Source organism: Scleropages formosus, chromosome 5 (assembly GCF_900964775.1).
Source record: "Scleropages formosus chromosome 5, fSclFor1.1, whole genome shotgun sequence".
Lineage (NCBI taxonomy): Eukaryota > Metazoa > Chordata > Actinopteri > Osteoglossiformes > Osteoglossidae > Scleropages > Scleropages formosus.
Window position 1 is genome coordinate 612,450 of NC_041810.1, and position 21,639 is coordinate 634,088.

The 21,639-nt window shown below is 46.6% G+C and overlaps 2 protein-coding genes across 2 annotated transcripts in view; one reads left to right on the top strand and one right to left on the bottom strand.

Annotated features, from left to right (window-relative positions):
- Positions 1-2,910: 2,910 nt before the first annotated feature.
- Positions 2,911-12,342, top strand: nup50 (nucleoporin 50). Its single transcript, XM_018765990.2, has 8 exons — positions 2,911-3,075; positions 4,374-4,461; positions 5,798-5,881; positions 6,057-6,258; positions 8,781-9,428; positions 10,148-10,238; positions 10,602-10,720; positions 11,877-12,342. The coding sequence occupies exons 2-8, from the start codon at positions 4,393-4,395 to the stop codon at positions 12,071-12,073; spliced, it is 1,410 nt and encodes a 469-aa protein (XP_018621506.2). The 5' UTR covers positions 2,911-3,075; positions 4,374-4,392; the 3' UTR covers positions 12,074-12,342.
- A 303-nt stretch (positions 12,343-12,645) lies between these two features.
- kiaa0930 overlaps positions 12,646-21,639 on the bottom strand; it is a 29,715-nt gene continuing 20,721 nt past the window's right edge. The window contains exons 3-10 of the mRNA XM_018765991.2: positions 21,147-21,251; positions 19,743-19,820; positions 19,358-19,459; positions 18,642-18,782; positions 17,468-17,656; positions 16,782-16,941; positions 15,741-15,896; positions 12,646-15,357 (exon numbers count right to left, since the gene is read on the bottom strand). Coding sequence (XP_018621507.1) covers positions 15,317-15,357; positions 15,741-15,896; positions 16,782-16,941; positions 17,468-17,656; positions 18,642-18,782; positions 19,358-19,459; positions 19,743-19,820; positions 21,147-21,251 — 972 coding nt within the window. The 3' untranslated portion in view covers positions 12,646-15,316. The remainder of the gene's footprint in view (positions 15,358-15,740; positions 15,897-16,781; positions 16,942-17,467; positions 17,657-18,641; positions 18,783-19,357; positions 19,460-19,742; positions 19,821-21,146; positions 21,252-21,639) is intronic.

Genomic DNA, 21,639 nt, shown 5'->3' on the forward strand with positions numbered 1-21,639 from the left:
ACACACACACACACACACACATCATCTGAAACTGCTTGTCCCAAGTGGGGTCACAAGAAACCGGAGCCTAAGCCGGCAACACGGAGCGCAACGCTGGAGGGGACACACCCAGGATGGGATGCCAGTCCATCACAAGACACCCCAAGCAGGACTCGAACCCCAGACCCACTAAAGAGCAGGAGCGGGTCAAACCCGCTGCACCCCCCTCCATTAAACACTAAAGGAACAAATTTCTCGATGTGCTGCTAAATTTACACAAAAAAAATTTATTGTTGATGACATTTATCTGTAATATGGTGAAGTTACAATTACAAATGCTTTGTCCTGCATCGTCTAAAAGAACTGAAAAGTCCACAGTGAACTCATTAAGAACAGCGGCTCAGGCTTTAAAAGCCTTTCATTGCATTAACAACAACATTAATACTGCGGCATGTAAATTAGTTACACTTTTATATGACAAACCTGTTGTTTTCATAAACAAACAAAGACCAAGATGTTCACGTACAGGATGAATAAAATAATTTGTCGCAAGAACAAAACAACGTGCACTAAGTGCAAGCGGTTTTGTAGTATAGCTTGTCATGCAGGGTGGTGCAGTGGGTTTGACCGGGTCCTGCTCTCCGGTGGGTCTGGGGTTCGAATCCCGCTTGGGTTGCCTTGCGATGGACTGGCGTCCCGTCCTGGGTGCGTCCCCTCCCCTTCCAGCCCTGTGTTGCTGGGTTAGGCTCCGGCTCCCTGAGACCCTGCATGGGACAAGCGGTTTCAGATGATGTGTGAGTTTGTCATGCATTTATATGTCCCGCACACCATGTGAGTGCGCCATTGCACTTACATTTGTGTGTTTGCATGGAGAATTTGCGTCGAAGTGCTCTCTAGGCCTCTGCGTGGTGCACAGGGGGTGCTGCAGTAATGACCGCTCACTTATGAGCACGTTGAGCTTCGGGACCCCACGGGCCCTCGGTCTTTGTGATGCCGAAGACCCCGCTCGTCACAGGGCGTAGATCGCTCTCTTCTCCATCACTGCGACGACAGCACGTGCTTTGCGGAGGCTCGAAGACCGTTTTCATGAATGCGAGAAGGATGTTCGGACGGCAGCGATGAGCAAACCGGCCTGCCCCACGTGTGGGGTATTTTAGGCCCACGGTGCTCAAGATTTGAAATGTCAAAGATCTCATTGACCATGAAACGGGTACGCAGCATCACGATCCGCAGATAGCACCCCCCGTACCACAGTAACATGCCCCTCTGCTCCGGTGCCAGCATGTCAGGGGTCCCGTGTTGTCGACGGGTCTTTGCCACCTGTTTCTGCCCTGGCGAGATCTCTAGAGCTTGGAGCAGAGGCATCAGCCAAGAAAATAACCATCATATTTAATAGTCTTTTCATCGTTCTCAGGGGCTGTTCATTTGTATGTGGCGCTACACACCAACATGCAAAACCGAAACAGCAGCAACCTGAGCAGTAAGTATGATGTAATTATTAACATGTAACACATAGTCAGAATTAATTTACAACGTTTTTTGCTACAAATTAAATTAATTTAGCATTGTGTAGTTTCGATTCGTATTAATGAATGTCAGGAAATTATATTGACATGTTAGCATGATAACCCCAGCAGCAGGGGGAAACATTGAACTTGCGTAAATATATTGTGGAGAAGAGTTTAGTGCGTGTTGCTTGCGTACAGTTTTTACTGTTTCATCATTAATTCCTACATATTTTCCATAAACTTGGTTATTGTTATATTTCCTGCTATTATCTTGTTTACTGTGGTGTCATACCTCATACGGTATTTACAGTGAATTAGATGCAGGCAATTTTTAGTTTTATGCGCCATCAGTCCCCCAATCCATTGTATGCTGGTACCTCTAATTACAAACATTTCAATTACAGATTTTTGAAGATATCAACATTTGTCCAAATTACATCCATTTCGCACATAATGGGGGCCAATTCATTCGGTGAAATCTCCTCATGAGTGAAATTCCTGTTGGGAGGGGTCAAATAACCTTTATTTAAAATGCAAAAAAAAAATCAGTTCCCAGATGAAACATATCTCACCTACACTTATTAAAACACCAATATAAGAGGTATTTTAGACATGACAACAATAACACCAAGATTCAGTGTTTCATTATCATTCTGAGCTTACCTTTTATTGTCATATTTTCATCCCTTGTCAGTAAGCGCTTGTCCAGTGTAACACACACACACACACACACACACACACACACACACACACACACACACACCTGGAACATGATGATGTGTTTGGACCGTGGGAGGAAATCCATGTCTGGCCCACACAGATTGAGCTGTATACACAACCCAGATGCTGTGAGGCCCCAGTGCTACCTGTTATGCTACCGTGGAGTCAAGAAACACATTGAATACGGGCACTCATTAGAGTTGCAGAGAAAGATCTGGAAAAGATCCTCAAATGTGTCATGTTTTCACAAGAACAAGGATTAGAACTGTTCAAGCAACCGTACTTCGAATAACATCATACCGACGTGAATGCTGGACATTGAAAATGTCGGACAGGAAAAAGGTTTGAACCGTGATGCCGGAGGAGACTTTTCAAGACACAAAAAGGAGAGCCAAGAAAGGACACAGATGGATGTTGGATCAAATCAGTACTATTGGAAGCTCAAATGATGGGACTGAGGGCTACCGGATTGGACATGCACAGATTTGATTATTTTAAAAAGACAGTAATGTCAAGAAAATTTGATAAAAAAGAGGAGACAACGACCAGCAGCCACAGTAAATAAGAACGAACACTGCGAGTAACGTTCATTGCGGGAGCGCTTCATTCACGTGGTCATCGGCTCATCGCCGAGTTTCGAGCAACTACATTTCCCATAAAGCACCTCTAGCGACGTCACCGACGACGCCTGCGCGAGATGTAAGGCGAGGCGCGCGGTTATTTGGTGTTTTATAAAATGGCGGCGTGAAAGAGAGGCGGGAGTGAAGTTGACATTCATTTAAATCCAACGATTTACTCGTTTTACTGAACGGGAGGGGTTTTCTCAGAATCTGCGCGAGGACCGGTGGCTTCCGTACTTGCGAAAAAGGTGCGTTTGTGGCTTTAACCCGCGGTGGAAGCCGGGTCCGGGGATGTTGTTGTTGTTGAGGCGCTCGGTCCGTCCGGCGCGGCGCACCGGCGGCCTCCGCTCCGGCGCTCCTCCCGGTCGGACGTGCCGCCGCTTCCTTACACACAAACACGTTTCATTCTTTCGAGTCGCTTTAGTCTTAATGTTTTTCTGCGTCAACGTAAAGTTGTGACTTCCGCGCTTACACCAATTAATACGTGTCACTGGAAGAGAGCCGCACAGGTGACAAACTGTTAGTCTCACCTGACCTGTGGCGTTCGGTTCATACCAGAAAACTGGTGACTCAGTGTTCCTGTGTGTGTGTGTGTGTGTGTGTGTGTGTGTGTGTGTGTGTGTGAGAGAGAGAGAGAGAGTGACACCTCAAGCCCTTCGTCTAGACTCTAGGTGCGCTGTTTCTCTGTATTAATATTTCACTCATAACTCAAGCTCTGTGTGCCGCCTGTTGAGCTTCGCTCACTGTAGCTGTTACATCTGTAAACCTAATTCATTGGTTAACTTAACAAACTTCAGCTACAATAATTTATTGAATGAAAGTAAACACGTGTTCAACCTCACGTGTATTCACACGAGCGGCGAAACAGTAATGTTTACTTTTTTTTTGTAGCTTAATCCTTAACTTGGGAATCTCAATGTCTGATCAGCTTACAGTGATTTACTCAACAGGGTCATTTTTTACTGTACCAGTATAGGGGAAAGTACATTGATTGAGGTGGGATTAGAACCTGGGGACCTTCGGGTTGCAAGGAACAACGTGCTAGCAGATGGCTGTGTTTAAAAAAAAAAAAAAAAAATTAAAAAGTTGCAATATGCTGGAGGAAGTGAGAAAATAGTTTCTAACCTACAGACCCACACTTTGACTGAAACCACTTGTCCTGAGTGGGGTCACAGCGAGCCGGAGCCTTACCCGGCAACACGCAGGGCACAAGGCCGGAGAGGGAGGGGACACACCCAGGACGGGACGCCAGTCCATTGCAAGGCACCCCAAGCGGGACTCGAATCCCAGACCCACCAGAGAGAAGGCACAGGCTGAGCCTGGTGCGCCACCGCTCCCTCTATTTACAGACCCTATGAGGAAAAAATTCCAAGAAGTAGTTTGGGTTGTGGCTCTTAGTGTGTTCACGCAATTATGTTTTAGTTATCGAACTGTAGAGCTCCATCCAGTTCACATTACTGATGGTGAAATAACAGCAGAAATGGAGTTGTGATTGACGGAAACTGTGGGAAACGTTTTTTGTGATTGTCTGTCTCTGGTTTGCTAGAAAGCTGAACTCGGCTGCGATGGCAAAAAGGTTAGCGGACAAGGAGCTGACGGACCGGAACTGGGACCAGGAGGACGAAGGAGAGGAGGTGAGCTGGGGCTTAGCCTGCGTCGATGCACACGGATAATCTTGGTTAAGATGTGGTTTCTGCGTGTGTAACGGATACATTCTGGGAGCACTCTTACTCCAGCTCCTCATAGTATCATGTGCACATTTTCGCATATTTAATGTTTTACGTTCAAATGCTATACCAGTTAATTGAACTGGTTTAAGATGTATGAAAAGTTAAACTCCTTCTATGAGGCCACTTTGAAGCTTTATGGCTTAGGAAAGAATTGTTGTAAACACTCCCTTATGCGCTTACAATCTTAGCTTCTTCAAACCCTACAGATGTCAGAATCTCTTATTCAACTGACACCTTTATCTAAGGCTGCTTATAAATGTTAGTTTTGTACATTAAGCTGCTTACAATTATTTATAGGTTCATACAGCAGGATATTTTTACTTTATGGTACATGCTTTCAAAGTACATGGGTGAAGGGTACATTGACAGGAGTGTAATTCCCAATGGGACAAGGTGACGGCACAAACCTCTATGCCACCTGGTTCACCATCATGGTTATGCATTACTGTGCATATGCCTTGTTTGATTTGGTTATTGTACCATAATTTTTAATACCTTATGTTTTGAAGAGGAAGATATTTTAAGGCAGAGCAATATAGTTGACTGTGAATGGGTAAAGTTGGAAGTTCTAACCGAGGAGGACCCCTGAGAAACGCATTTCCTTTTGACCCAAACAGAGTAAACTCAACAGCTGTTCAATAGATTAGAAAATTGTGATCCTGCTCACCTTGCGTGTGCCTTAATACAGACAATGTGTGTTGACATTTTTGAAATTGGCCCTTTTGGTGAACAACTTCCTTTCTGCTTTTCAGCTGTAGTTACATGAACCTTACAGAATTGCTTGGATAAAAAGTGGCATAATTCTGTAGGCCTTGATAACATAGAGTCATGATTTCTTTCACAGAGTAGCTCAGAACCCTGAGTGTTAAGCCCAGAGTGTTTCTCAGAATGTCCAGGAATGCAGGTTGACTGATAGTTACTGGCTTCTGTCCTGTCCATCTGTTATGCAACACAGATGAGAGTTGTATGACTTTGAGGTCCTTTATTGGGCTGAACTGGCATAAATTGCCTTGACAACATGCCATTAATCTTTTGGTCAGTAATCGGGGCCCTTTGCTGCTAGTCTTGTTTTCCCATAGATTTCATTTGTGACTGGATTTGGCAAAAGTGCAGCAGGGAGCAGAAACTGGAATGAACAGGCTTTCAGTGCCGAGGCACAGTCCGCCAAGTGCTTTGCTTTCCCCGGATACGGGGGCCGTTCTGCATCCTCATTGATTTAGAACTTGGCTTCTCCTGATAGGCAGGAACATTTTCCATCGCCAGTGAAGACGTGCTGAAGAACCGGCCAATCAAGAAGGCGAAGCGTCGAAATGCTGCAGCCGAGGTACAGCTCTTTCCCTTGTACTGCAAATTTCCTCTACAGCATGGAGGCTCCAATGAGCGCTCTGCTGTCACCTGGTTTCGGTGAAGGCACGGTCCAGAAATTTGCTAGCTCAAAGGTCTTTGTATGTGCTACCTCAGATGTTCACCAAATCATCAAGCCTTTGCTTTCTTATTAGGGTGACACTGGAGGTGCTTTTAAAGCCTTTAAAGGATTTGGATCGAGCACAGGCGGAGGAGGTTCCACAACTTTCTCAGGGTTTGGGAACGGTGCTGGGTTTAAGGCTCCCCTGGGTGGTCTGACCAATGGGAACGGCAGTTCGACTGCTCCGCCCTCCTTCTCTACCCTGAGTTCTGCACCTGCAACCAAGACCACTGTTGGTAAGTACCGTGTCCAGCTAAGGCAGGGAGCTTCAGCGTTCCAACTTGTTTTGGACGTTCAGAGTTTTGTGTAGGATCTCCATTGTCTGATGCATTGTGCTTCTCTCTGCTGTTTGTGTAAAATGTCTTCTCCGGGTTACATGGAGAAACCTTCCCAAGACTAGTGGCATTCACAACTTGATGGTTGACCTTCTTATGTCACTTCTGTTGCTTTAATAATTTCCTGTCTTATTAGCTGAATTCTTGTTTTGTATGTGAATGGACAGTGTTGCTCTTCACTAGTTGCTTTGTTCTTCCTTCACTAGAGGATTTGTTGACTGTATTGCTTGAGGGAATGTTAGTCTCCTGTACTCATTTCAGTTGATCTGCACACTTAACTACAAAGTGCAAAGTTACCCAGTTTTAAAAGGTGGAGTCTGCTGATCTAAAGGGTCTTATTAATTACAACAACTATGTGAAACAATCTTTCAATAGGAATAATGTGACAAAATTTGCCCCTAGCACAGTTTAGGATAACTCACCTCAGGCACTGCAGCAGGAAGTTGGATTTGAACCTACAATCTGAGTCCGGAAGCGACAGCTCTAATCACTATGCCACCTGCTACCTGACAGTGTATTTCTACAGTATATTTTTAAAAATGTGAGGTTTGCGTAAGAGATTATGGCGGTTTCACAGTGTAACACTTTGGTTACTGCTTATAAGTACTGAACATCTAAGAACTTTTGTCATTCTAGTTGAAAGCTGTGGATCTAACAGTAGCTGATTGTACTCTTTAATACTGATTCCTTACTTGTCACTTAATATTAATCAGCAATTAAATGGCAAGTTTACTCTAAAATAGGAGCTTGGAGTGATTTTTGAACTGACAGCTGATGGTAAAACCTCTATAGAACAAAGTGAGCAGAGAGGTTTCTCAACAGTAACTCTGCACTTTATTGGAGGGATTCGTGTCAGCGAGTTCGGTCATGTACTTATTTTGGTTAAATGCAATCTTCAGTTACACCCCATGCATCTACATTTGTTCATTTGGCAGACGCTTTTCTCGACGCACAAAGCGACACACATCTCATCAAACACAATGTGTGCATTACATTAGCAGGAAGAAAAAGCTAGATGCAAACATGTGATACTTAATGTGCAGTTTCTTTCCACCATATGAACCAATGTACATCACACGAGTAGCTGCATAAAACTATCAGAATATCCATGATTCCTGATCACCTTCCTAGTAATTTTTTTTTGGAGATACATAAACATTTGTTACGTTACAGGAGTAGCTGCGTAAAGGTTTATCATTTGATTAAATTCGTCATGATTTAAATCTTTGAATGTGCAAGTTTACAAATCCATATTAGTAATATGAAACCAAAGTAAACTCTATGCAGCTGTTGTCTTCGTATACAAGCTTCTTAAATTGCCGAACAGCTGAATAGTGAAGGATCTGTGCCATAAACTAACAGTACTGATACATTTGCAGCCTTTGATTAATTTTAAGGGGCCAAGAACATATTTGTACACTATTTTTTTTCCCCTCGGTGTGTGTTAAAGCAGTGAAGGTACCATACCTGTGCAGTTAAGAGTAGTGCACAGTGTGCTCCAGTGAGACCGCTGCTGAAGAGCCCCGTTGTCTTGCAGGATTAATTGCCAGCCGAGGAACTAAAATATGAAAAGGATTTGCTGCTTATATTCATCTGAATATAATTTGCTTTGTTATGTGTGGCACGAGTGTCACGTCAATTGTTTGAGTACTGGAGTGCCGAGAGGCGCATCGAGGAGTGAATAAGAGCACCGAGGCGGCCCCGGTCCAGTGCTGCGGCGGTATCCACTGAGTCATCGGCTCCTTTTGCACTCGCTGTGCGTTTCACTGGTTCGGCCTGAATGGCCAAGACTGTGGCAGCACTCTGGCTCCTGGTGCTGAGCATACTGTGTTGAGAACTGTGGTGGCTGAGTGTGTGCGCATTCTCATTCACACACATTGAGCACAGCAGGACAACACTGATGTGAGAAAGAATATACAAACCGTACAAAACTAGTACATTTACTTAGAGAAATGTGCATGTCTCTATCAAAGAAATACGGGCACAGACATGGAAATGGCAGTTCTCTTAACTATAAACAGGTATCACTTGGTAGCACTTCAAATGTATTCCTTTAGGATATACATGGTCTCTGGTGCTATACTGCGGTGTTAGTTTAGATGATGAGATGAGCACTTCATGAATCCTGAAGGAAACTGCATGAGGCTACAGCAGCACACACCCCCCCAAATGGGAACAGCTGTACTGTGTTCAACTTTATTGTGTTTTTGACCGTGCTGTTGGTGTGTCAGCGGTGAGAGAGGCTCACCCTCAAAGCCACCTGTATGTGTGCAACTGAAAGCCTTTTGGTGGTGAGGTGGAGAGCTGAAGGGCTCCATCTGCCAGGAAGGCAGTGATAGTTGTGCAACGCCCTACCATCAAGTCTGTCAGTCATTGTGGCTTTTTTTTTTTTTCTCCCCCCCTTACCCCCTCCCAAAACTCAGGCTCATTAACATTTAATGGCCCCACCTCCACTCAGCCCCCTGCTGCTGATGTCAGTGGGAAACAGCCAAATGGCTCCTCCCCCAGCCCAGCTCAGAGCCCCAGCAGTCGGGAATACAGCCGGCAACTGACTGCACTCAACTACTCGGTGCGTGACTGGATCACTAAGCACGTCAACGACAATCCGCTGTGCGACCTCAACCCCATCTTTCGTGACTACGAGCGGCACCTGGCCAGCATCGAGCAGAAGTACGGCAGTGGCTCTGAGAGCGAGGCAGAGACGCCTGCGCAGGGGACACCTCTGTCAACCGCCGCCTCTTCCTCCAGCAGCAGCAGCAGTAGTAGCAGCAGCAGCAGCATAGCCCCGTCGTCAGGGGCAACGCTGTTCTCTGTCGAGAAGGAGGGAGAGAAGGAGAGCACAGATGCGCAGGCAGGCAGCAGCGCAGCGGCCCCAGCCGGTGTCACGTTCAACTTCGGGAAGAAGGTTGACAGTTCTGTGCTGGGGTCCCTGGGAAGCTCTGGGAACCTACCCAGCTTTTCCTTCTCCAGCCAGAGCGCATCTGGGTCCCTGTTTGGCAGCCAGGGCACGACGGCGACTTTCTCGTTCGGCGTGGCCAAAGCGGAGGCAGCGAGCATCGAGCAGACGAAAGGTGAGCATCTTTCTTCAGACAGCGGTGTGTGAGGAAGCCCGCCTGCTACCAGGGCGCTCGAACTTGTACTTTCCTCCATGTGCCACTGTACGATTTGGAACTGAAATTTGCAGTGGAAGTCCTTGCTGCGGTGAGACTGAAGCTCTGCTCTCTCCGCCTTGTTTATGTCTAGATTTGTTCTGCGGTTGCGTTGTTGCCACATTTCTGCAGAGATGTGTAATGGTCTGTTTCTCAAGCACTGTGCAGTTTTCATGTGTTGAGTACTTTGTGCATTTTAGTGTCATTGGTGGTTGTTCCTCTGATTGCCAGTGATTTGGAGAATTGCAGGGTCATTAGATATAATGTTAAAACAATGTGTTTTAAATGGATTTTACTGTATCTTACAGCATAGCTATTTAACCAGGTACTTTGTTAATTTTACATTTGACTTGTAAAATTATGATGATTGACCAGATGAATATTTTATGCAACCAGGTTATGAATTTCCTGGTCTTAAGAACTAGCTTCATCATAAATCCTTCATGATTTTATCAGTAGTAATTATTTCATATGACGTATCACGTCCCCTGAGGTATAACCTGGTAATACCTTTCTTAAGGCTGCCACAGGAGGACCTTCTGTGTCACTTGAGCAGAAGTGCAGTTCCTTAAGCACTGTGTAGCAGCTTTGGTGACTCTGATTTAGTGATGGCTGCTCTGACTGCATAATCCCCCCCGCAGATGAGAACGGAGGAGCTGATGAAGAGTCAGAGGAGCCCCCCAAGCCTGTGGTCACAGAGGTGAAGGAGGACGATGCCTTTTACTCCAAGAAGTAGGTGTTCTGCCTTGTGTGGTGGCTTGGGCACTCAGTTCAGCGTGAGAGCGGAGACACACAATCATCACACAGATCTGTTTCTCACTGTCATTGTGACACACACCCCCCCACCCCGTTGCAAAACAGCATGTAACATTTGGACCAATGTAAAGCCAGCTATATTTCAACTTGATTTATTACTCCTTTAAAGCAATGAGGTATGGAAAAAAATTAAGCACAATCAGTCTATAATGCACGATGACAAACTTTAACTCCTGCTCCAGTGTGTTGAGGGCAGTGCTGCTGCGTGCGCTCACTGAGCGCTGAGGAAGTTTCCATAGCTTTCCTTCCTCATGGTACCCACATGGTCTCTGTTTTCAGATGCAAACTGTTCTACAAGAAGGAGAACGAGTTCAAGGAGAAGGGTGTGGGGACGCTACACTTGAAGCAGGTGGCCGACGGAAAGACCCAGCTTCTGGTCCGTGCTGACACGAACCTTGGTATGGCACCTGGCAGGCACCTGTAAAAAGTACCAGGGTTTTGACCAAAACGGCACTTCTGCTTTGTGGCACTAGGAAGCAAAGGCATGGGTGTGGTCTGCACACACATATAGTATTTATGGTTATTCCCCCCCCCCCTTCCTCTGGTGATTTGGGTTAATGGCTAAGCGTTTTATTGTCGTCTTTGACCACTTTTTTTTTTTTTTTTTTTTTTTTTTTAATAATTAAATCAACCCCCCCCCTTCTACTTTCAGTGCCCTGGTTGGAAACATTGCAGCCTGCATTTTACTGCATTACTTTTATTAGTTTTACAGCTGGGTTCCTCAAACATTCTTGCTTAATGTAGTATTGGAAATATGATTTGATTGTGTTTTAACATGCACAGTTAAATGGCACTCCCCTTAAAACTTCAAGCTAGAAAATGAACACTGCTTAGTTAGTAATATCAACAAGAGGCAGGCACAAAGTTGCTCCAGATGGCTGCTGTTAGAGGTTTTCAGTGTCAAACATAATAATCCATTTGCTATGTGGTGACGCACTCTATCGACATACTAGTAAAAATAGTGACCAAATACTAGTTTTCTTAAATATTACTGCCAATGTGGTGTGTTCTGTAAGCCAAAGGCCAGAGTTGACATTTTTAACTCGCACTGTTAATTGGGTTGATGATACCGCCAAGTCGGAGCCATAGCTGTGAATTGAGCAGTAGGCAGATATGCCTGTTGCATTAGTGCATCCCTCTGTTAACGGTAGTGTTAATGTAGGGAGGACTTGTTAAATCGTGTTTGGGTTAAGAAATGTTTGTGTTAATCTCCTGAGTGGCTCTGCAGGGGTTCAGCGTTAGCGAGCTGGAGTTAGTGGGTCCCCCTAGTGGCCACAGGGAGTCATGCCAAGGTGCTGACAGCCTTGATTTTGTTTCATCTCAACATTCATGACTTTGATTATTTGTGCACTGTAGAAAGTGGATATCTGCTTATTTTTTGCCTCCAGTACTTTGGCAAAAAAGTAAGTATATGAAGTAACCAAATGTATGTATTGTGTTGCACACATGCATCACTCGGTACATAATTTCCAAAAAATATTGCAATGGTGAAAGCTTTTTTGTACCTCATTGCTCCTGTGGTGTTAATGCATTTCCGATGCATCATTTCAACAGGAAATATTCTGCTCAACATCCTGGTGCACTCGTCCATGCCCTGCTCACGGATGGGTAAGAACAACGTGATGGTGGTGTGTGTGCCCAACCCTCCGGTGGACAAGAACCCGAGCAGCGCGGTCCCGCTGCTGATCCGCGTGAAGACAGCCGAGGATGCCGACGAGCTGCACAGAATCCTGCAGGAGAAGAAGGCTTGAAGCTTCCTTCCTTTCTCCCAGCCATCCCGCTCCTTTCAAGCATTCTGTTAGTCTTTGTCCTCCTCGAACCCGCCTCCTGTTGCCGCTGTCCGACCGCAGTTTGTGCGGTTCGCAGTTGTTTCTGGTCACCTGCTAGTTTTCAAATACGAGCCCTTTGGTTGCATGCCTGTACATATTTCAGTTTTGAGTTTGAGAAGTCCGTCTTCAAACTGTGAAATTGAATTCCTTAACTATGCTTCTAGGCATACAGTACTTGGAGTTAGCCAGAGTGCTCACAGCATTGGGTTTCTCCCTGGAAACCTAAGGGATGTTATAGTTTATTGAACCATGTTCAAGTTTTTAAAATGCGGAAATGGATAGAAGTCGCCGCAGTCGCTCACATTCCGTCACTTGTGAATTTTGCTGCTATGCTGTAGGCTGACGGAGGTCAGCAGAGTGGACGGAACTGACCTCGTGTTGATGATTTTAACTGAACATTTTGCGGTACTGCGTAATTTGGACAGTGTTGTGCCACAGAGCAAAAACAACTTTTTGAATGTGTGAAATTTTGAGCTTGGGAGGAGTATGTTCTATTTTTTTTTTTTTTTTTTTTTCCTTCTCCTGTTAATGCTTTTAGTGGATAAACAAAATCTTCAGTAAGACTTTGAACAGATCAGATACTGCTTCAGCAATCAGAACCTAATTTATTATTGGCTGTTTATCAGACCCAGGTGCCCGTATTAGTCCTCTTTGGTATGAGTTCAGGCAAACTTAAGTGTGTGTAGTTTACAGCAGGTTTTACTGTAGCCCTGGATGTCAGCTGTCTGTTCTACTCAAAGCGTAGATCTATTTTTTTACTGTTCCTGTAGTTTCCTGCAATGACAGATGGGAGAGTATTTATTGGTGTGTTGGGTGGCCACACACTGTCCAGCTGCCCCCGCGGCAGGGACGGACAGTGCAGCTCCTCTCCAGTCTATGTTGTGACCGAGCCTTTGACATGCACCTGCGCAACAGGTGTGGGTGTTGTCCAGTAGTGCGTCTCCCGGTTCTTCACTCTCCAAGTGTCCTTTGTATGGTGTGAGCGGAGGTGGCCGCTGGCCCTCACAAAGGTGCCGTCTTTGTACAATAAATCATTGCACATCCACTTCTAAGGGTGTCGCCTCTTCTTCCTCGCTGATGCTGTGCACAGTCTGTACTGTGGTACATCTCATGGGGTCAGTTACATTGTTTGGCCACAGTGATTAAATTGGAGAGAGAATTGTACAACTGTGTTTAATTTGTACTTTATTATCTGAGACAGAATGAGTGGACTTGCGCCTGCCTGCCCCCCCTCCCCCTGGCCCAGTGACCGATAAACAAGTGGTCATTTGACTCTCTACTGGTGGAAAAAGGACAGCACTGGCGCTCTGCAGGTGGATGTAACAACATTATCTACCCACAAAGATGAAATGGATTGCTTAATTATTAACCCATATAGTCAAAGTCCAGAAAAAAATTGACTAACTTAACATGCACAGGGACTTGATGCTTGGTATAAAAAGCAGCTGAAAGCATTTGTATGAGCACAAAAAAAGCAGTAGAAATTAAACATTTTCATATACCAGCACTACAATAAACTGGCCAAAGAGGGAAATGCTAAGTAATGAATATGGGGGGGGAAAAAAGAAAGTGGGGAATGCTGTGCCAGTGTCCTTCCCAAATGTGTTTTAACAGCACCCCTGTTCCCCTCGCGGATGCTGTAACCAAGGAGAGCAGCGAGGCACTGGCTGCACCCTAATCTCCACAGCTCATGTGGAACAGGCTGACTGGATTTTAGGGAAAGTGAGGTGAACACTAAAATTAGTGTGATGTCCACACTGTGTGGTAGGGCTGCGGTGGTTGTGCTGTAGCGCTGTGCTTTGGTGTCAGTCGACATACACACTCTCTCTCGCAAGCACGCACACACACGCACAGTGAGATGCCTACGTTGGTGTCTCACCCTGAAGGCACTCTGTCCACCTCTAGAGAATGATGAACACAAAGAACCTTGCAGCCAAGCGCCTGGCACAGGAGCTCCGGCACCGAGGACCAGGGCCGCTCTCCACCGTGCTCCGCTTCCTGAAAGTCACTGGAGATGCTCGAGACGCAAAATCAGCGCTCAGGAAAGCCGCTTATGGTTAATGTAGCTTTCAGAGTGAGGCAGGGACCTCTTCCACACTGCACAGGCAGACAGAATAAGGCTCACTGGGAAACACTCTGTTGTCTGACTCTGGGACTGAGGGTGCCTACAGCAAACACGGTAAGTCTCTCTCCCTTTCCCTGCGAGGGGCCCCAACAGGTGCAAGTGGCTGCGGAAAGAGCACAGTACAATTTCAAGTGTCTCATTGGTTTTTGGTATCTCGCTCAAGAGTTGCGATTAAGGTCCGGTCAGGGAATGAATGCGTAAAGCCATGGCTGCGGGGCGGGTTCGAAAGGGACCCGGCTTGGTTGGACAGCCCAACGCACAGGTGGAGGGATTGTGCTGTAAGCTCTGCCGCTGTCCCGGATTCTGCTGGATTTTTATCGTCTGCTCCTCCTGCACAAACAGTGCTCCATATGCTGTGGTGTTTGTGAAAAAAAGCTGCCACAGCATGCTCGTGACAACCACGCCCACTTGATGCCCGTCAACATTGGTGCGTACGCTCCTTGAGCTGTAGACAGTGGACGAGGAGCACGAGGGGTGCGGTAAATGCTCCGTCCGCTTCTCGGCCCACTCAGCGAAAGCAGTTCATACAGTGAGTAGGGACGCGCCGCACACTAGTGTGGAGAGGCAGACAAAGAAGGCCATTACTGGAGAACAAAGGCCACAACACACACATTATCCCCGACTGCCTTTCTGGGGTCAGATCCCTTTTAACGCACATGATCACGTTAAATAAACAGGTAAGTCTGTAGAGCTCTAAAGAAAACAGCAATGTACACAGGGAATGTTCTGCGGGGGGCTGCAGATTCTTTACACTTAAATGGAAACAGTGGTGGATTTCAGCAAATGCTGCTTCAGTTCCGGGTCAAGTACAGCAGACAGAAAGCTGTTGGCGGTTGCTTGGAGAGGCTCGGCATGCTGGGAGATCGCCTCCCGCCTGCCGGCCCTTATTAACAGGTGTCAGGTGCGAAGGAAGAGGCACTTCTTATAGGCTGGTTTTCCACTCCTCCCATGTTTGGTTCTCTGACACCAGGTGGTGGTGTTGTCCAGGGGCCCGGTGAATGCAGGCACTTGGTCACGGTCGGCAGCACTCCTAGCGCCCGCTATGTCAGCAGGATGGGCTTCTGTCTCACTTCTAGAATGTCTGCACAGGAGAGCAGAAACGTGCAAACGAGATCTCACTTATTCAGAATTCACACATGAGCTCATTGTCCTATGAGCCAGAACGACACACACAAATCACGCGTACATTTCTGAAAGTGTAAGAAAGGGGTGACGCGGGGTGCTCAGTATATGAGTTGGAACATAGGGCAAGAGGCCACCGGTTGTACGGCACTTCAACGCACTCCTGCGATCTCGCCACGCACCACGCAACGCAAGACTGCGTGCAGATCAGGCTTCCTGTCCAAATCGGCCTTGTGTATCCACCCCAAATCCTGCTTACTGTTCTCTGTGGGGCCCCAGCAAACGTGAAGGGTGCGCCGTCATGAGTGCAAATGTCTGCTGGACTCATCCGTGTTCGCTCACCTGTCGTGATGCGGTGCAGGGGCAACGTAACGTAGGTGAGGTGGGCGTACAGCAGAAAGTAGTCCTCGGCCCTATTCAGTTTCAGCCAGGAGCCCACCAGGGAGCGGCCCGTGCCCGATAGGGAGCGAGAGCGCAAGTTGGTGGCGTTGTGCAGGTCTGTGGGCAGGACACACGGTCGATCGATCAGCCGCTGATTGGACAAGGGCTACTAGAACCACTTGGAAGCTTTGAGAGCAGACAGAGCTGCTGCCGTTTCTGCTTTCACACTGGAGGGGTTCAGGGAACTCTGAAAACAGGCTGTGTCAGTGTTCGCTGTCTAGGGCAGTATCTTTTCTGTGTACACTGCATTTTTACCCAATTACATAGGCATTTCACTTCCACAACAGGTATTTTATTGAGTGCCTGCTGTGGTTTTCACTGTGCAATGTTCACAGACACTGTGCTTCTTTCAGCAGCAAAACCAATTACTGTACACACTTCCCGTTACGTTGACAGTTTAAACCAATCGCAGCTCTCAAAGTAAATCTCAAAACTAAGGGAGGTTCAATAGTATTATTGACCTGACACTTTTCTCCAAAGTAATTAACGGTGTCAACCTGTATACACTGATCTTCCCCATCTGTGTCCATGGGTCATTTTTACTGTTCAGGGTAAGTACCTTGATCTGCACCTGCCCCTGCCCCCCAACCGTACAGTGTCGGTGAGCTTTGCAGAGTGAAAGACAAAACACGTGAGCCACATTATCACAATGTCTCCACCCTGGTTATACCCAGCATCACTCTCCACCTCCTGGTTGGAGTCTGGACTGACTCTGCATATCTGTGACCCTCCCCCTGAACACGTATTTTGGTGTTTGAATTAATTTTAGGTGACTTTTCATTCACAACACTCCCCAACCACAAAAAATACCTTTAGGAAAAGTTGTTGAATAAATGCTCACCTCCAAAACTAAAAAAAATTAACATTTTAATCTCCACACAAAAGCTGCAGCGGAAGTGTGTCTCGGCATATAAAGGGTTTGCGTCCAACCAACTCGCTCACCTGCGCCCTCCTCCTCCCGGTAGAACTCCTCGCTGTCGTTAGCCGAGTGCGACTTCTTCATCTCGGCGATGTAGCTACGCGGCACCTTGCGTCGCAGTGATGGGGAGAAGAAGGAGGGCCGGTTCCGCTCCGGGGTAGGTGGGGTGCTGAAGGAGGTCACCTGAATGAGTGGCGACCCGAAATGCCGTGAAACCCGAGCCAATGTCCACGTGTCAAAGCAATGTGACTGAGCCACACAGACTCCGTCTCTTTCCGAGTGCTGCCGTCTTCGCACGTAAAGCGTGTGGTTATTCACACATCATCAGGACACCTCAAAGTGCACCCAGAGCCCCCCACGGAGGCGCTACAAATCAAACCATGTGCTCTCATCTGCAGCAGCCCACTGAATGCGCAACAGTAAGGGCTTCACACATAGGATCATGTCCAAGGTGGACTGAGCAGGGCTCGACATGCGGTATTAATGAAAGGCAAATAGATCATAAAGAGATTTACTCAGAGTTGACTCCGGCTCAGTGCCAGAGGCGAGCGTGAATATTTCATGCGCCCAGCGCTCGGGTAGAGTCGCAGGGCTCACAACTGCATCAGGGCAGCTCTATGTGCGCGACTAGTCCTGCACGCAGTGCGTGAGGCAGGTAACACACACAGAAGCACAAAACTGCAGACAACGTGACCGGGTGCCGACTGACCCGCTCGTGAGCCGGCGAGTCGGAATCCTCCTCCGTGCCGCAGGGCGAGGTGTCCCCCGTGGGCACGCGACTCACGGCCATCTCGGCATGGCCCTTCCCCTGGGGGCCCTTCATGCGCACAAACTCCATGTTGTTGTACTTGTAGAAGCCGAAGGACATTCTCTGTGCCATCTTGGCCGCCACGCTCACCTGCACGGAGAGCCTTTTGTTAGACGTGGGCCACCGCGGTCCCACACATCCTTCCCTACTGGTTCACGAGGAACCAGAGAGACATCTCTGCTCCTGCATTATTCAGTGGACTGAGGCCACAAGTCCTGGTGCAGAAAAGCACATGGTTAAAACATGTCCACTGTGCTTCTTTGTACATTCTTCTTGAATATAAACTGAAAATAATGGAATATATTGCACAAAACAATGCATCTCATAAGTGAATATGTTGTCAGGATGTAGGGCGCAAAGGACATATGAAAGCAGGACTGCCAGCGAGTGTGTATGTGCAGGAGGGAGGAGAAGTGTCTGGTAGGACCGGTACGGTGCCGCTACAGTACAGCTCTATTTTTGGCTTGTCTTGCATCATTGATGTACAGTGGCGGAGCTTTCTCAGCGTGACTTTGCTGTCGCTTTATAAGACACTTGGATCACCCTGAAATACTCTCTCTGGCTGAAGGCTAATTGGAAAAATATTTTAAAAAAACCTTTATAACTGTCAAACCTTGCTGTAAATAATAATGTGCAGTGCAATCGCACAGTGAGCATCCTGAGCTTCACCGTTTCCCTCCATTGCTCTTCAGAATATTCAGGTTCCTCTTTTTTTTCGCTCCCCCCCCCCCCCCAATATTGAGATATGCTCTCTTAAGTGGCATAGTGTCTCACAGCTCCTCAGTTGTTGTTTTGGATCTGGGGTTAAACCCCCACTCAGAGCGTGTAGAATTTGCATGTTCTCTCTGCGAGACGTGTGCGTTAGAAAGGAAAGGTCCCCCACTTGTGTGGTTTCCGTGGTAAGGGAGGATACACAAGTGGTCGCCATGAGCTGGCCTTGACTCGGCAGTACTTACCTATGCTCAAAATTACATATTTCATAAGTAGAATTTGCAGCACAAGGAAGACAGAACAACAGTGGTTGACAGTCAGCACTCGAGGCTGCGGTTGGCTTCAAGTGGAAGCCTCTCCTCACCCGGTTGTCGTAGACCTTCCTGAGGGCCTCGTAGCGGATCGAGCCCTGGAAGATGACGCCCTGGAAGGTGTTGCTCTTGTCACTGGCCACGAGCTCCACACAGACCATTTCGCCCTCGCCCACAGTCATGTCCCCGAAAGCCTATTGTGCAGGAGACACATGCAATCTCTCGCTGTCACAGCTTTCTATACATGCTACAACATGTACTCATACGCTACCGCTGCCAGACACACACGTTGAACATTTCACGCATGCATATTCAGTTTTCCTTGTCACAGCTTTGTGCTCTACTTTTGAAAGTCCTTACAAATACAGTACTTCAGACTTTATGAGACCTGTATTTTAATTTGACAAATTCCACTGAACTGTCTTATAGCAGAAAATGTACAATGATGTTCTTTTCATTTTAAACAATGCCCATAATTAAAGTTTTTTGCCATAATTAAGTGAAACTAGAAAAAGGGCTTGGCTGGACTGGAGAGGGTTTCCGCCGGTGTGCGGGGTACGCTAGGCAAGTCGAGAGCAGTGCTAGTGAAGGCATGCACACACATACGCACACACTCCATTATCTGAGACAGTAGACTAACTCTTTCACATAATGCCCCCATACCCCCAGCCCTCATTTCAATACCGAATGACACAGGCACTGTGCTAGCTCACTTCCCCACGCTGAACACACGTGATGACACACTTTATTACAGGGATCTGCTATTCACCTCTTCAAAGTTGTCAATCATGAAGAAGATGTTGGGGTAGCTAATCTTGGATTCTTCCCCCTTGCTGTCCATGGGGTGTTTGCTGGGGGAGGCAAACACTTGCTATGGGGGAACAGGAGGGGGTGAACACAAGTGCACGTGCCACATGACGTGAAAGTGAGATCAATACCATAACAATATGTATCAAAGTTACGGTGTTTCTCATCGAGTCAGCAGAATAACTGCCTTACACAGGCAAACATGGACATACAGCGCATACGAAAACACACACACACACACACACACACACACAAAAAAAAAAAACCATACTGATAATTTGCCTGCTACAGATGTGACCAGGACACAGTGAATGCCAAACACCTTCTTCACATGATCAGTATCCCACCTGTGACTTCTTTTTGTGGATGTGGATGTCCCCGGCCTCAGAGCGTGTGCACACAGCGCACGTGACCATGTAGTCCAACTGCGGGCAGCACAGAGCGGGACACAGGGACAGCGGTGAGTGATCAAGGGCACCATTAACTGCATTACTTCTACAGGATAAACGCACGGTGCAATTTTCCAGCACATTTCAAGTGCGTGTTTTCATAGGGTTAAAAACACTCAGCCCTCCTGTAATGGGTCCCGTACAATGATATATACTTATTTTTGATACAATGAGCTTATTATTCAGGACAGTGGAATTCTTAGCTAGCTACACAGTCATTTTACTTCCACAACATGTATTTTATTCATTTCCCACTGTGCTTCACTGTGCAAAGTGCACGGATGCTGCTGCTTCTATAACAAAGTGAACTACTGTATACACTTTACTTCTCGTCAAGTACAGTCAACAAATCACAGCCCTCGGATAAGGTAAATGTAATGTCAGAACAGAATTTAATGCTATTAATTAATTTACGTGATGCCTCTCTTCAAAGTAACTTATAGTGTAAAGCCACTTACAGTGATTTATCCATTTATACAGCTGGGTCATTTTCACAGCATTGATCAAAGACACTACAGCAGGAGGTGCCATTCAAACATATATACAGCATAAATAACACAAATACCCTTATACTGGCATCAGTGAAGCCTGAATTTAGTGATCAAATGAAGGCCTTAGATGTGAAGTCAAGCAGTCAATAACTTTCCATCACGATGAGACTGCACCTTGGCGTGGTGTGATGGCTTGTGCGCCTCCGTGACCTAATGAGCTATACAGGTTGGTCCTTTCAGACGTGCAGATCCAATCATACCTGGAAGGTCAAAGGGTAGGAGACTGGACTTTGTCTGGCCTCTGTCTAGGCTCGGGCAACCTGACAGTATCCAGCCCACTCACTCATCCATGATTAACGATCATAATTCTTCATTAATTTGTGATCGTACTCACTTATGGAAGGTGTGGCAGTAAGCAGAGGTTTTTTTATGCCTTTGTAACGCTGATGGATGATGATGAGTCAATAACTACACGGTACCTCAAACAGCACAGTATCCGTGCGCTTTACACAGTGAATGACACAGTTGGTCATCTTGGGGACCTCATTTCTTTACACCATAATCATCCCTCAGCCAAATGATCAAACTGTCTCCTCCCAGAGTGTACTTGAATTAATTTAAGATGATGTTTTTCACCCAAGAACTTAGCTTTTTCAAAGGAAACAATGGCAGCTCAAACCTCTGACAACAGCAATTTACAGAGTGATTTCTCTAACAAAATTGACAGGGACAAGTGTCCACTACTCAAGTTACTACCTGCAATGTGGAACTACAAGTTTACTTGTATGCTATAACAACACTCATTGCCCACCTTCTGCAGGATTAGGTTCAGGTAGACGCTCTCCTCCCAGTCAATATCGGGGTCCCCCAGCCCAGGCAGCTTCTTAGAGTCCCTCCTGTACACCTCCACTTCCACCTGTCAGAAAGAACCGTCTGTCAGCAGGATTATATACAGTACAAGAGTAGAGCAGCTATTGCAGTGATCAAAGGTGCACCAAAGCAGTCTGTTACCAGTGTATTCACAGTAAACTGTGTAACATGCTCATCCCCTCTGATGGGATTTCAGAGATCAGGAACAGAAGAGTGTGGCCCCAAGGGTTCCTCTGAACCCAAGACCCCGTGACCAACATCCCTGGATCGCCCCTCGTGTGAAAAGGTGAAAGGACATCCAGTTACCTGTTTATTTCTCCACACTCACACTAGGATTCCATACTCAAAAAAAAAAAAAAAAAAAAAAAGTTTTGAACAAAACAATGTAACACCTGTATGTTAATGGGACATCTGGGAGCAGAGCATTTACACAG